Genomic DNA, 16,344 nt, shown 5'->3' with positions numbered 1-16,344 from the left:
ACCAACAACATACCATATAGTGTGAGATATATTTGCTGTTACCTGCTATATACCATAAAATGTGTTTGTTATGCATTCACAGAGCAGTGAAACCAATATCTATATGATATTTTGCATTCTGTGTATGTTTGCCATCAGTAATTTTTGCCTTTGGAGATATAATTAATTGGATCATGGTCCAATCTGATCTACTGGTGGCTAAGTGCCAAGAGACAAACCAAAGTCTATAGAGAAGATGTGTTAGAGGATTTCAGTCTCAGAGTCTGGCTGTCCTAACCTACAGACGGTTAGTAAGTTGGCCAGTTATTGACAAGGTATTTGCTAGACCAAGCCTTTTGTCTTTGTTATGCGTCAGATGCAGGAGATTAAGTAGAATAATGCAGTATTTGCCTATTTGGGGTGCGTTGAGGGCCCAGTAGCCTTCTGTTTTGATGTATAGGCAGGTGGAAGTGATGTCTGCTTATGTTTATGTGTGATGGAAATAAGCTTATGAGAGTTCTGCTTTGTTGATATATTGCTCTTTAAAAAGTGTGGCATTCTGGCTACTGTGACGGTCAGTTGATATGATATTGCTCTTGAATGGTTTGTGTTTAATGCAATGAAGTGCCATAGAGGACCGTTTTATGCTGCATGAGGTGTGATGGTTATTTTTGTAGTGGTGAAGTGTGAAGAATCGTGGGATAGGATGGACGCTACCATATGAGTAAGACATGTTTAAAGTTTTGGATGTGCTGAAGAGGTCTTGTGGATGATGAAGTATGTAGCTGAATGCCACGGTATGTTGTGTGGTGGGTCGTCGATTTGGCAAGAAAAAGTAGCAGTAGGCCACTTGGGTAGGGCAGGCGAGTAGGTTAGAGGGTGATGGTTATGTGTGGAGTAGGTCAAGTGGGTCACTGTGACTGTGAGAAGGGAGAGAGGCTGGGTGAGGCATGGAGGTATTTAAAGCAGGAGAGAGGAAAGTAGGTTGATCAGGATTGAGCAAGAAGTTTTGGTGGGATAAGGGAAGGAGAGAGGTGGCTGAGAGAAAATGAGCAAGTAGATCAAACAGTTTTGGTGCTAATAAATCAAATGAATGATTGAAGATCTGAGCAGGGACGAGGAAAGAGGATTTAGGTGGGGTGTTATAAGGAGATGAGGGAGATAATACAACAAGAGGGAATAAAGAGGTGGTGAAAAGAAGTTGAGTGGCAAAGAAAGTCAAGTGGGTGGGGTCTAAAAGAGAGACTAAAGGAAGAACACGCATTTTCCTCCACAAAGTGACCGCCACGTCTCCACCTGGTGAACAATATTCAACCAGTTCAAATTGAGCTGGCGCACCAGCATAGAAGGCTCTAGAATCAAATAATCATAACAATCCCAAAAACATATGTGACTGTCAGAAAGAGCCTACATACAGCATTGTACATTAAGGCCTTCAGACAGACACTCTCAAAACACCCTCATACACACCTTTGACCCACTCAAAAGTTGCCTCTTAGAAATGGGATTTCTGGGTAGCTGAGACTTGCGCCAAAGCGAGGCAGAAACCACCACTCTAGTCAGGATAAGGGAGTTACACTTCTAAAATAATCCCTGCTCCCCCCTTGCTAGTTTGGCACCAGCAGCCAGGCTTATCATAGAGACAGTGTGTAAAGCATTTGCACATAACCAACAGTAAACCAGTGTACGCACTACAAAAGGACACCACACCAGTTTAGAAAAATATCAAATTTTTATATAATTAAGACAAGACCAAAAAGCGATAAAAATCCACACCACTATACTTAAAAGTTCACAGTTCCAAAAATACGCTGATTAAAAAAGGGTTCCTTGTGGGGATAGCTCTGTCCGGGCTACCACGGCGTTGTGAACAACAAAATCCAACAGTTCTGGCTGGTTGCTGGGTCGGGGGCCAGCAACGGTGTCGGGAACACCCACAAACAGTACCTGTGAGAAATGCAAAGGCGCTGAGACCCTTGAAGTTACTCGCGCTGCAGGTCGAGCTCCTCTCTGGTGGAATCAGGAGCGCTGGCGTCGGCAGGCGTTGGGTGCTGCGGTGTGTAGTGCAGTGGTGCGGTGCCCCCAGGGTTGTGGTGAGAGATGAAGGCGGTGCTCGCCACAGAGTTAGCAGGCCACGGTGCAAGCAGCGGCGTTGTCGTTGCTGAAGCGCGGTCGTCAGCTGCCGAACTGGAGTCGATGGCGCCGGCGTCGTTAGGCCAAAGCTGCGGTGGGCGGTGCGTCGTGTGACTTATGAGCGGTGCCCTCGAACCACGGTGCAAGCAGCGGCGTCGATTTCGGTGGGAAGTGGCGGTGTCAGGCAGGCGAAGGCGCCCTCGTGAAGCAAGGCGGTGCGGAGTGCGATGCCCACAGGTCTCAATGCGAGCAGCGGCTCGGTGGCGGCTTCAACAGGCGTCGGTGAGACCAAGGTTGCGGTGCGCCGTTGCTCTCTGCGGTGCCAATGCTTCAGCATGAAGCGAGGTGGTGCAGAGTGTGGTGCCCACAGGTCGCGATGCAAGCAGCGGCTCGGTGGCAGCGTCAACAGGCATCGTCGGTGAGACCAAGGATGAGGTGCGGCGGTGCCCTCTGTGGTGCCTTCAGGACACGGAGTCGGCAGCGGCGTCTTAGACGTCGTCAAGTTGCTTTTCCTCTGTTTGCAGCAAAAAACAGACAGTCCACAGTGCTGCGGGCAGAAGCGCTTGAAGTCTTTGTTGTTCCTGAGACTTCGTGAACAGGAGGCAAGCTCTACCTCAAGCCCTTGGAGAGACTCAAAATTGGATTGCAGAAAGTCCAGTCCAGGCCTTTCACTGCCCAAGACAGAAGCAGCCACTGCAGGTCAGCCCAGCAAAGCAGTCATTCCTTTTCACAGTTTCTCTGGCTCTCCTCCTTGGCAGTCTCCTTGTTCCAGATGAGTTCAGCGGTCTGGGACCCAGTATTTATGTCCACAAATACTTTGATCTTCAGGCAGAGGGTGTCTGTGCCCGGCCGAAACCAGTTGGGCCTTCTCTGGTGTGAATTCCTGGCAGGAGCTGGAGACAGCATTTATCAGAGGCAGACCAGGCCCTTTGAGGTGCAAGGAAATCTCCTCCCCCTTCCCCCATCGTAGCCCAGGTCTATTCAGCCCTTTCCTGACCTACCTAGACTATCTGGAGCCCCTCCGGCCCCACAGCCTTCTCTCATCCAAAACCCAGACAGGCAATTCACATTACAGCAGAGGCACATGGGATGCAGGAGCAAGTAAATACACACTTTCTAAAAGTGGTATTTTCAAACGCAGTAATAGTGAAAAACGACTGTAATTCACTATTAGGACATGCCACACACACCAGGGCATGTCCTACCTTTCACATACATTGCACCCTGCCCACTTGGGCCTCCCTGAGGGATGTCCGACATGTAAGAAAAGGGAAGGTTAGGTTTCGTCCAGTGTGTGCACTGGCCTAGTCGACATGGCAGTTACAAACAGCGCGCAGACTCTGCAATAACAGGTCTGAGTTACCGTTTTCAGGGCTACTCACGGGGGTGGCACAACCAGTGCTGCAGGCCCCCGGGTAGCATTTGATTTACTGGCTCTGGCACACGCAGTGCACTTTACTAGGGGCTAACAGGTAAATCAAATATCCAATCATGGAAAGACTAATCCATAACACAATTGACACAGAGAGTGCCTGCACTTTACCACTGATCAGCACTGCGAAAAGTGCACAGAAACGTTACACCAGTAAAAAAAGGTCAACACCGGGAGGTCAGAAAGCAAAAACTCAGGGGAAACACGCCAAAAGATGCCAAGTCTAACATTGCCCAAGACAACCGGTTTGCTCTACAAAACAAATACATTATTATTACTCATCTACTTGTAATGTGGACATTAGGGACTGTAAAATGTATTTTATCAGTCTCTTTCAAACATTACCTGTGATATGTGAATAGTAAAATTGCCCACACCAGTTAGCCACTAAACATTTTCCAACATGAAAGGTCTACCTAACAACATTGAAGTAGTAACAGTTTGGTTTCAGTAAGTGTGTGTAAATTATGCATGAATAGTGCTTTAGCACCATTACACTCTCTATATACAACAGTTATTTTGGAAAAACAAAAAGGCATGCCAGGTTTGTAACAAAATAAAATAAAAGGAATCTCAGCAAACGTGACCAACATTAATAGCACTATGTGGGAAAATAATTCTAAAATAGACTAAGAATACCTCTATGAACGACCTCAGCCCAATAATTATGGTAAAAATATTTGTGTAAAAACTTCCGGTTTCATCACAATTCAGATCAGAGTTAGTGCACTTTTACCACACTCACCTTTTATGTTTACCTTTCCTGACTGAGGATCTTGTTTGAACAGGAATCAAAGCTTAATGGGTAACTCTGGACAAACCTTCCACCCCCTTTTACCTGGTATGTCCCTCTGTTCCAGTGATTACAGTGATTTCTAAAGTTCTTGAGAACCAAGGACACCAGCTAAAAATATGTGGTGGCCGGGGTTCTCAATACACGTGAATTAATTTTGTTTAACAAGGTTCCTTTGAGCAAGTTTATATAACCACTATTGTTTGTTATTATTAAGGCTTATTCATGACATCTTTGAGAAGATGGTTTATGAGTAGGGGTGGGCAGGTGCCCACCACAAGTAATAATGGCACTCGCTTGTTAGCTCCAGTCAAAGGGTTCAGTAATTTGAACCAAAGTTCAACCCCTGGTAGCTGTGGCACAAAGTAGACAGGCTTAACTTAATAAAAATGTGTAAAGCATTCAGAAGTACCAAAACAGTTAAAAAGTAAAGATACCCCAAACAATAAAAATCTGACTCCAATTTAGAGGATTTGAGTTACATTTAATGAATAAATGACCGCAAAAAACAAAACAAAATTCCAGTAAGAGGAACTGGAGATATGAATGTTTACAAATGTAAGTGAAAATAGTGCCAAACAACGTAAAGTGTCAATAGAAGTCAATGGCCGCGGTAGACTGGAACCTAGGTGCGACAAGTGGACTGGTTCAAGCTGAAAAGTATTTAAAGGAACTTAGTCACGTTTTTGAGTTGAAAATCCTCCCCTCGTAGGTAGAAGCTGAAGCTGTAGCCATTGCAGTGGAACCCGCAGGTCAGGTACAAGAAGCAGGTAGGTGCCACTAATGCTCTGGAGCTTTTCAGTTTTTGGGCGAAAAACCTAAGTCAACGCAGAAAGGGACTTTGTCATTTTTTTTTAGGGGTGCATAACTCTCCGTACAGAACAAATATGAAGTTCAATATGACGCTGTGGAACTGCAGGTTGAATACAAAGTTGTGGCAGGGAGCTCTGGAGCAAAATGTCTTTAATGTTTCCAAACTTTATCTGCTGACCGAGCAACCACAGGAGTACACATCTGTGGCCCCTGGGACCTAAGGGGAAGGAATTTAGAGACTCTAAGGGTATCAGGCAAAGGCCAACAGCAATGTCCATTCCAAGTATAGTTGCCACTGGTCAGTTAGGGACTTTAGGAAAAAGTCCCATTGAAGCTTGTTGTGTCCATGGAGCTACCCAGGTCAGCCAACTGACCCTTGGGGTCCACTTCTTTGTCTTTGGTACCAGACAGAGCAGTCCAGACCTTCAGGGCGCCGCCCAGGTCACAGACAGCAGGTAAAGACCATTTCTGTTCTTCTGCAGGTCCATAAAGTGTTCCCTTGCTGTGCCGTAATTATGTCTGGCACTACCTAGTAAGTTGGGATGATATTTGGGCACTCCATAAGCAATCGGGTAAACGTTCCCAGGGGCAACCCTATCCACTTTTCAAGAGATTCTATCTGCCTTACTGCAAATAGGTGCAAAATCCCACAACCCAGGGTATTTTCAAGATGGCTAAAGTCTTTGGCCACACTAAACTTGGGCTCTGAGGGTAGTGGGTGTGTAGAGTAGTGCACTATGCCAATCACTGTTTTCTCACATCTAACACTAAAATCCAGTTTGAAGCAGGTCCCGTACCCACATCAAACTAGGAGAAAGAAGCCTGGTAGGACAAAGGCAGGGACCGACAGAACCTAAACAGGGGATACACAGAAATTAACCTGGCATGCTGTTTTCTTTCTTTCAAGTGTACCTCAGTGTTACATGTGGTTCAAACGGACCAGTTAAGCATGATATGACACTGTTGGGTCAGCAGGATGCCCACAGCCCATAAATGGACAATTCTGCAGAGCTCAGGAGTCATCCCTGCACTGCAGGTCAACATATTGTGTCGCTCGCAGAGGGTATTTCACACCTTGTTTACACCTCATTGAATGCAGAGGAAGGCTAATGTTAAGAATTGGCTTTCTGGAAGCTCAGGCATGTATTTAAGTTATTTATTTATCGAGTTTTGTATAGCGCAAACTTGATCCAAAGGTATCAGAGCGCTTTATAGCGTTAGCACAGCAGCAATTATTCAAGTTACATATAGAGTAAGTAATAATACATGGTAACAGTAAATAAAAGTAGTATACAATATACCGTAGTGTATAGAGACGATAGAGCGAACCAGACCAGAATGTATCAGAGCGCTTACAGAGTTATCATAGCAGCAATTACATGAAATACACAAGGAGTAAATAAAAATACATAAACGGAAGTATATACGAGAAGTATAATCTAGACAGTAGGATATGTGGACGATATAGTTCTGATAAGTTCTAGTGAAGGTGAGGATAATATGCAGCTTCCTCCTTCCCCCGCCCCCTGGGTAGTGATGCTCAGCATTATTTGAAGGGTGTGTGGTCAGGGCATCAGGCCAGACAGATGGTTTAGGGTTTAAGTATTTATTGAGAAGAAGTTTGAGGTTCTTCCTGAAGTGAGGAAGTGAATGAATGTCACGCAGCTCCTGAGGCTGAGAGTTCCAGAGTATCTGAGCATTCCTGGAGAAGGAGGAGGTATGAGATGTTTCTTCCTAAAATTTGGCGGAATCAGGAGTAGACTGTTAGAGCTTCAAAGGGGTCTCTTTTGGCTGGCTTTTCCATCTCTAAATCTGCGTGGGTGATTCGATGTATGTTCCTCGCCCAGTGCGTGGGACGGATGGTTTGGGGTGGGCCTTAGGTTGGATGGCATTGAGATCAAAAAGAATTAGGTGTTGTCAGTCCAGTCAGTAAGTAGAATAGAGTGGAGGGATAAGGTGTTGTGCTTAGAGATGACTGCGTCAAGGGTAAAGCCTTAATCGTGGGTTTGTGTATTGCAGTGATCGTTCGCTTCCAGGACAGTGGACAGGACCTGTACTATTGAGTCTTCGGCAATATTCAGGTTAGGTCTCCTAGTATGATGTCTGTGCTGCCTTTTAGGGGAGTTTTGTATTATTAGGTCTGTTAAGTCTTCCAAGAATTGTGGTTTTTCACCTGGAGCATGATAGATGACCTGAACTTTGTGATGGGGTTGGGGCCTTTAGACGCGAGCTGAGCTCATAAATATTCAAAGGAGGGTATTTGGTATTGTTGAAGGGAGTTGAGCAAAGCTCTTTTTTGTGTATGATGGTTAATCCACCACCAATGTGATAATTGCAGTCACAACAAATTATTGAGAAGCCCGGTGGGGTGAGATCGATGCGGGATGAGTGGTCATTCAGCCAGGTTTCGGTTAGAAAGCAAACGTCAATTTTGTGTCGTAGCGCGGTTTCAACTAGGTCAGTGGCATGCCTGGCTGCTAACTTAGTAGCATGCAGCAAAGCAAGGGTGATGGTATTGGACCTGGATGGTTTAGATGGAGGTTAGTTGGGGAGGGCGGGTGATGTACAGATGCCAAGGATGACCGCGATCTTGTGGTGGCAAAGTTGGCTAGGGGCATTTTAATATGTGTTGCTCAGCATTTCAGTTTCCTCTGCGACATTCCAGTTTTGGTGGATCCAGGTTTGAGGTGGTGATGCATGTAGGGGATAGTTTGTCTAGAGGATAGGGAGGGGAGAGTGAATGTTTGTGGCAGGATTAGTGTTTGCCATAGAAGTATGAGGTTGGGGTAGGATGTGACTAATCTTTGCGTCCTTGTGTAGTGATGCTATTGCATACAGTATAGTGTATAGATTTTTTTGTTCTAGACAGGCAATTTAAGGGATCAGTTAAGAGGCAGTTGGGTCTGTGGTAGGGAGTGGAATATGATGGAGCTCATTCGAGTCTGGGGTGGAAGTTAAGGAAGTATCCAGCTACTATAGTTTGAGGACTGAGGGGATACAGGTGTGATAGATAAAACCAGCTGGGCAGTGGAGGTGTGCCCTGGAGAAGAGGAGAGTAATTCTGGAAGGAGAGGAGGGTGTGCATGGGGGAGTTCTCTGAGAGAGGGTGGAGGCAGGTGTGTATGACATGGAGGCGGATAAAGCAAATGTAAATGTATGTGTCTTGTAAAGCGCACTGCTGCCCTGAGGCGTCGTGGCGCTGTTGACCGCTGGGGAACCCGTCCTGGCTATCCCTGCGAGATGGTCCCTAATGGGTATCTCCAAGGTGAAACCAGGCATCCCCGGCGAATGTCGGGGGCCGTTGTAGAGATGAGGCAAGCTAATGCCCAGAGTTGCCGAGTGTGATCCCTGGTTAGAGTAGGCACCGAGGCGAGAATTATCGAGTCCGCTGACCCTGGTCCACGACCCTGCCGCGTCGGGAATTGAACCCTGGTCCCGGGCCGTTCTCTGCTTCCGGGTCTGCCGCCTCTAACCAGTGAGCCACACCACTCCACGTGATGTGGCGATCAAAATTGGATAGGTTCTGTTCAGAGGCTTGGATTAGCATGTTCCCATTTCTGTAAATGGTTATAGACAGCTCTCTGGTAAAGTTCTGAGATGGGGACATTTTGAGTTTAGAGCCATAAGTGACGTTGGTAGCATTAGTTATGTGAAGGTGTTGCAGGAAGTTCTCTTTCCATTTGCCTCCATGTGTTGAACTGCAGAAGATGTCTGTTATTATTGTCTCTGGATGTTCTTTGAGGATTTTGTATTTGAAGGTTTGGCGGCACGTTTGAAGAGGTTTTGTGGAAATTTATTGCAGTATGAGCTGGGGGGAGTATCTTTCCATGACGGTAGTGCGGTAGGACACTGACTTGGCAGTGGGCTCCTAATCTTGATGTGATACTCAGAAGTAGCATCTATCAATGTAGGGTGTGGAGAGCACAGATAGATGAGGAAGGGCACTTTTATCATTAGCAAAGAACAGCTACTCTGTGACCCTCAATGACAACAGTGATTTCTAGTGTTCAGTTTCCTTCGCTTGTTTTTTTCTTCTTTTCTTCTCCCAGAAGTATTAATCATTAGTCTCAGATTGTTTCTTGAACCCCAGTGGAGTGAGAACGTGAGGGAGTTGACATGTAATGAGAGGTATCCCCAATTATACTGTCCCATCGGGAGTATGACAGAGCAGGGGTTAAGGAGTCAACAGAACACAGACATGTTAGGCTGCATCGGGACAGCCAGCAGGTTAGCAGAAGAGTGGCTCATCGGTATGTGAGAGACATCAAAAGCACCAGCCCCTCTCCCCACCCCAGTTTCGAGCCTGAAAAGATAGGACCTTTCTCCCGGCTGCTGAGCCCAATCCAGAATGACTGCTGGGTGCAGAGCCAATACCGGGGAGATGCACCGGTGAAGTGCGGCAAGGGCAGCAGATCTGGTGGTATAAGATCAGCCACAGAAGGCAGAGTCCCTAGCCACCATTAATCAATTAATGATTTTGTGTTTGCACTGTTGTTCAATCAATCATTGAGTGAATCCTGGAGGTTTAGATTTAGTCTATAACTCTGAGGGCAATGGTTGACAGAGGCAGGCTAAAAGCGTTGGTATTAAGGTGCAGGGCGCCTCCTGGTAGGTTTCGTTATATTTGGACTGTTGGAGGCCTCAGCTCCCGCTACCACAGCTGCGCGCCCCGGCACAGACTAAGGGCAAGCAGAAGGTAGTCATCTCTCCAGCCTCCGCAGGAAGGTTTCTAGGAGTTACTTTTGCATAATATTTATTAAAAATTTAATATAAATCTGACTTCACCATTGGATGTTTTTTTTAAATAACTATTAAAAATAGTGGTTTATTTTTTCAACTGCTCATTTTCCCAAAGTTAGCAGTATTCGTTTATTAAACTGTACTCTGAGTTTTTATATAGGAGAGTTAGACCTGCCACGGGAAATGTAGCTTTTAGGGCCTTGTCACTGTAGTGGGAACATTAATTTCTGACATGTTCCACTTTTAAATACCATGCACCTTACCTAATGGTCATAAAACATATTTTTTTACCTATCAGAAATGGTAATTTTAACAGGTTGCATTGCAGTTTTAAACTGAAGAAGTCAGTATATAATGGTAGGTCTAAAGCCATGTTTTCCTTGTCACATTAGTGGATGGTCAATATTTGCTGCAGTCCACAGGTAATATTTAACTTTCCATGGCACTGGTGCAGTAGCTACACCATATAATATGGTCATATAGGAAAGTTCAATACACCAATCAGGGATTAACCAATTTCCACATGTTATAGAGGTCACAGTACAAACATTGGGCATCGCACTGCAGTGCCCCCTGTGTGGAAATCCTGAAAACCAGCAATGCAATTAAGCAAGAAAAGGGGGGTGACCATGCAAAAAAGGCATTTTCTCACAAATTCCACGCAGTGAGATTGTATTATCTTGTTCAAACCAAACTCTCTCTCAGCATATACGATAACTGATGCAGAGAATCCTGAGAATTTAAAAACAGACTTTTCCCAGTAATGAAAAAAAGGAAAGAGCATTTGCTAGAATGTTTTTTGAACAATTAATTGTCCTTTGCCGGATATATGAATCCGGTGACAGACTACTAGTAGTGAAGTTTTGGAAGAAGGTGTGTGGATGTTATTGTAGCGCTACTCTGTGATGGCAACATTACGGCAAACTCAACATTATAGTTATAGTATGTACATCACACCTGGTTCTATGTGGATACTGTTGTGATTCTGCTACAATACACTGCATCCCCTTCTTGTCGTGTCCCCCCACCCTCCTCCACAAGAGTCTTAATCTTCTATGGGCAGCAAGGAAGTTGGACAGAACAGTGGAACACATTTCAGAACAGGAATAGTGACATAAGGTAAGTGAGGGGCAAGCTGTGTTTACACTATGGCAGAAAAGCAAATATGTGTTTGTCACGATGCCCTTCTAAGTCACTCCTCCTGTGGGTTTCTTTTATTGGCTGGTGTTTGTCACCGTTGCCCAACCGACTTAACCTGCCAGTGTCTGGCACCAAAGGCCTTCTACCAGTCGTGCTGAGCCCTACTGGTGGTGGCAGAAATTCTGCCCCGCCCAAATGCCCTAACCTTGCCTGTCACTCTGTATGTCTCGGCTCTCTCTGCTGTCTGGCTCCAAGTAATGCATAGCTCCAGCTGTAGGTCTCTGGCACCCTTTTCTTCTACAAATCCTCTACTGGGGTGTGGGACTAAGTAGTGCCCTATAAACCCTATTACACATCCAAGAGGCAGAATGGAATTGGTGGAGGGCAGTGAGCAGTTGTGTGAGCGTGCTGTAATTGCTGAGTATCAAAAACAAGCAATCTATTGGTGAAGAAGCAAATTATCTGGATCGTTATCCTTATCCAGTACTATCTCGGTGAACACTTTTTTAAACACACCTGAAATCTTTCTAATTCGCCGGTGACAGTAGATTGTGCATGGCCCATTGGTGTATGGCATCGTTCTATACACTGATGAACCTGCTGCATCGATGCGCCTTGAATCTCACAGCACTCAGCACTGCAACGGAACATCTTCCCCTGTGATAAACAATTAAATAATGTGATTCTCATTAATTGAAATATGATTGAAATGCAAAAAACATGACTTTTAGAGTAAAGTGACATTTTAATACAAAGAGGGCTCTTTAAGTTTAGATTTGCCATCACAAGTTGTGGGTGTGTTCAGTTTTCCACAGGATGGGCAAGTATGGCTTTACAGATTTATAGAGAAGGACACTAATAAAATGAAAGGTACATATTCCTAAAGCTCAGCAAGCAGAGTTTATTAACTGAGCAGATGATGACGAGCACAAGGTCAAGTAACTGGTCATAAGGGAAGCAATGACTGCCAGTTTACAGTTTTTCATCTATAGGCAGTGGTCAAATCTTCTACACAACCAATTGTGAGCTGAGGGCTTGGGATAACCTATACCTCGCATCAACCATTAGAACCGCCACCGGAACAACTGCCATTGTAGGGAAGGAGATAACCAGACTCTCTCCTGAACGCTATATGCCAGAAGCTGCGGAAAAACGATGGAAAAAATAATAAGTAAATAGACAAAAAACAAAAAACAAACTCATGCTTAAGGAATTGTGGTAGCAGAACGAAATGGGCGTCAATCAAGCCCTGTCACCCTGAGTTAGGTAACGTCATACACGAGGCCCTGTTGATCACACAGGAACGGGAAGAACCTGGGTGTCAACATAATTAGTTCAGGAGGCTCTTGCGCTCCTATCGATAGTTGTCATCCTCCAATATATATATATATATATATATATATATATATATATATATATATATATCTATATTCCAATATCATCCTCAAGGGACATCCGTATACAATATATATGGTAGTGCAAAGCACAGCGCAACGGAGGAGTCAAGGGGGAGCCAACCCTGTGCACACTAAAACAGAGAAATGAATAATGTATCAGCTCCTCAGGAAAGCTGTAGTCATTATACCAGCCCAAAGGGCGTCGGAGTCTTAGTAAAATACAAGGAGCGTGTGCGCACTCCGAGGGCCAGCCTATTGTTAAGCCTGGAGGCTACCAGGAAATCTGCTCAGGTAAAGCAGGAGGCACTGAGACCTCAAACAAAACAAACAGGGGACGCCTGCGACGTGCGTAGGCCAATGTGCCCAAAATTAAGCCCAAAATTGTGCCCAAGTGGGTTACGCACACCGGAGCGTTATGACTCCATAACCGCACTCGGCTACTAGGGAAAGCCTTTGGCGGAGAAAGCGCGAGACCGGGCAATAATTCAAACAACCCTATGGAAGTGACAGGAAACTTGTGCATTGTGGAAACAGCATCGTTGGAACCTAATCTAGGAGCAAAAATTCTAGACACAAACCAGTTACCCATTCCATCATGGCGCAAGGCTATCGCCGCATTTCAGCTCCAGAGGGAGCGTTTGGTTCAGTTTGCGGCCGAGGCCAGGCCTTCCATGAGGATCAATTTCGCCGGCATAAGCAGAGCGACCTCTCCACTCCCGCAGGAGCGATGTGTAAGTTGCTTCGTTGGGTGAAACCAAAACGTTACCAAGCGCACTAATGCACTCCAGTATAACTAATAAAAACATACACCAGGAGAGTATTAAACTTAAATGTAGGCAGAACACGAATACATAAATTATAAATATTCATCACCATTTGATAATCGGAAAAAACATGGTCTGGAGAACCTGGGATCGAACCCTGTACCACAGGAGAAGAGGCAACAGCCCTGCCCCGAGGCCACTTAAAGTGTTTACAGTTCCTCTGAAATAATGGCGCCTAGCCAGTATCGAACCGGGTACCTTTGGGACGCCAGTCTTCTCACGTAACCGTTAAGCCAAGCTTAATGAACCAATAGTCGCGAAGCTGATGAGGTCTGAAGACCCTGAAATGGGGAGCGAGGCTACCGAGGGCAGCGCGGCATGTGAATATCAGCGGGAGAATAAGTAAGCCTGATAAGGCCCCCGCAAAGTTAAACATCTTAAATACCAGCCTCCTGTCTGAAATAAAAGTGCAACGTAACACCACCGTGCTCTCAGTCCCAGAAGGAGCCAATCAAGGCGACGCGCCTGCCTGTTGCTTAAGCGAGCCATGACGCCGGCGGCATACCGTGGCCAGCAGGGACTGAAGCTGCACCCGAACGGGCCAACCGAGCACACCACGTGGAGACTCTGCTGCGGGACAGGGCGCCACACCCGTATGCCGCTCCCCGCGAGAAAAACTCGACCATGCCCGCAGACCATCGGGGGACGTGGAACTTGGCCGGAGAGGCCGCACCGGTAATCAAGCAAAGCTTTCACTCAGTACGCCGCTCCCAGCGGGAGCCGCTCCGTCCCATTAAGCAGAAAAAACAATCAATGGCGCCCGCGGGCGCTGACTCCAGAGAAGTACGGCAATTCTGGCTAAGCCGACAAATAAATACTCCTAGTATCAAAAGCATCTTCTTGCCACAAGCCTCAAACATTTAACATAGCGCGATATGAGTGCAAACATACTGGTAATATCATGAAAGATAATCCAACAGTCAATTAAGACATAATTCACAGCAAAATGTTCGGAGCACTTAACTGTCTGCGTGAGCAGCAAAGAAAGAGGAGGAGACACAGGGTACAGCAGCTCTTATGGGGCTATACAGGATGTGATGTATGCACAAGCATCATGGGAAATGTAGTTTTATTTGCATACAAAACTTTTTCATTGGCTGCTGTGAGTGGCAAATATAAGAAAGGGAAGCATAATCCTCGCCTCCGTGTCTTTAATAGAATTGAAAATTCTTGGCGCGAATGCTAGCTAATTTTTGATTGTGAGGGAGGGGAATGAAAAGAGTACACAGAACAACAATGGATCACAGTAAATAGGATGAAGTAAAGTCCGGATTGAGGTTATTTATAAAACAGAAATTACTTCCTTATCAACATATACTAACAAGCATTTACAATGTAATAGGTCTAGCATTGCTGAAGGTTTGAGCTATTGGCGTTGCTAATAATAACGCAAGCCAATAGCTCAAACTTTCAGTAATGCAAGACCAATTGCACTGCAAATGGATCGCGGCACTCACGCTTTAGCATGAAACAACTAAAGCTAAAGCGTCGGTGCCACGATTGCTTCAAAAGTAAAGAAATAGAAAAGAAATGGCCTTTTCTATTTCTTTACATTCGAAGTCATTGGGGCACCCATGCTTTAGCTTAAGATGTTTAAAGCTAAAGCACAGGTGCTGCGATTGTAACAAAAGTAAATAAATACATTTAAAAAATGGCAGCTGCATGATTTATTTATTTTTTATATTGGTTTACTTTTGTTACAATGGTGCCACCCGTGCTTATGCTTTGAACATCTTAGGCTAAAGTGTGGGTGCCGTGATTGCTTTCAAAGAAAAGAAATATAAAACAAAAATGCAAAAAGAAATTCTATTTCTTTACTTCTGAAGCAAGCGCAGCATCCGCGCTTTAGCTTAAGAAATTTAAAGCTAAAGTGTGGGTGCCGTCATTGTATTAAAAGTATATAAACAGGAAAAAAGGCATGCAGTCGCTTCAGCAATCACAATTAACAAAAAAAAGAATATCGCAGCCGCCATTATTAGTGCTGAGGCATGCGTGCTGCTTCCATTTTTTAAAAAAAGCGTTGCAGGAGAGCTGTCATTTAAGAGAGAAAGGCATTTAAGAAAATATTGTTCGAGACAAAAATTACTGATGGTCTGGTTTATGATTACTAAGGAATTAGTATATCGTTTCATTGAATGTATTAGGTTTCACCTGCCAATTTAAAGAAACGTGCTGCAGGGCCCATAATATAAAATAATTCTTTCTCCCGTCCCTTTTTCACGATCAATTTGTGTTGTCTGTCGTCATTCCACGTCCTTGAGTGTTTTGTGTTAAATGTGTAGAATCTCGGTTTTCACTTTTTGGGAGTTTTTGCCCCAACCCTTTCCCTGAATTTTTCCCAAAATTAAGACCGATATTCTCCCCTTTGTCATTTAAAATGAATGTATTTGATTGACGTCACAATCTTTTATTGTGTTGTTTTCATACAAAAATTTCTTGCTCTTCTTTAAAAAGAAAGAATGTAATTAAAATAAATTAATTGAATTTTGATAACAAATCTTCGACTGAAAGAGTGGTCTGTGGGAATGGGTGATTTTTAGCCCATTACCCTTGTTAAAAAATGTTCAACTAGTGCACAGTACTGGCAACATCTCTTGAATACAGCACGTCTCGAAGAGACAGCGCAAGCGCTGCCTAGGCAAGATCTAAAAACGTACTTAAAAGGGCTAATGTCACAATACATCTCAAAACCCTTGATGAAATCTCCAAACAACACAACATTCTATAATACTTATTACTGGTGATTGTTTGAAATGCAGGACTGGAAAAAGAGAATTATTTTTTCTCTATGCTGGATGCAACATTTAAAACATAGATGAATCAGAAGGGGTTCTCTTACAGTCACCTTTAAAGGAAATGCAGAAAACATTGCTTGTGCAACTAGCAGACAAGATGTTTGCTCCGCTGAAGAAAATACACCATACACCATGAATCTGTGCCAGTACAAGATCAGAGTGCCTTCGGTAGTTTAATCTGAAGATAATCTGCACGACAGTAGATACTGTTCTCCCTTTCTGCACCCCATCAGTGCTTCACAGAACAACTGGTGGCACAAAAGAGGTTTATTTAGTGTGATGGTGTGATAGAGGGAGG

General features: G+C 44.7%; 1 protein-coding gene across 1 annotated transcript in view; it reads right to left on the bottom strand.

Moving 5' to 3' along the window:
• Positions 1–16,344, bottom strand: part of TIMCC (TIM double twin CX3C motif chaperone) — a 34,211-nt gene that overhangs the window by 2,387 nt on the left and 15,480 nt on the right. Inside the window, exon 2 of the mRNA XM_078666716.1 lies at positions 11,547–11,687. Within this exon, the coding sequence (XP_078522842.1) occupies positions 11,547–11,687 (141 nt within the window). The remainder of the gene's footprint in view (positions 1–11,546; positions 11,688–16,344) is intronic.

The sequence above is a fragment of the Lissotriton helveticus genome, chromosome 11 (genome assembly GCF_964261635.1).
Source record: "Lissotriton helveticus chromosome 11, aLisHel1.1, whole genome shotgun sequence".
Lineage (NCBI taxonomy): Eukaryota > Metazoa > Chordata > Amphibia > Caudata > Salamandridae > Lissotriton > Lissotriton helveticus.
The sequence above is the reverse complement of the archived record's forward strand: the minus strand, read 5'-3'. Positions and strand labels throughout refer to the sequence as shown.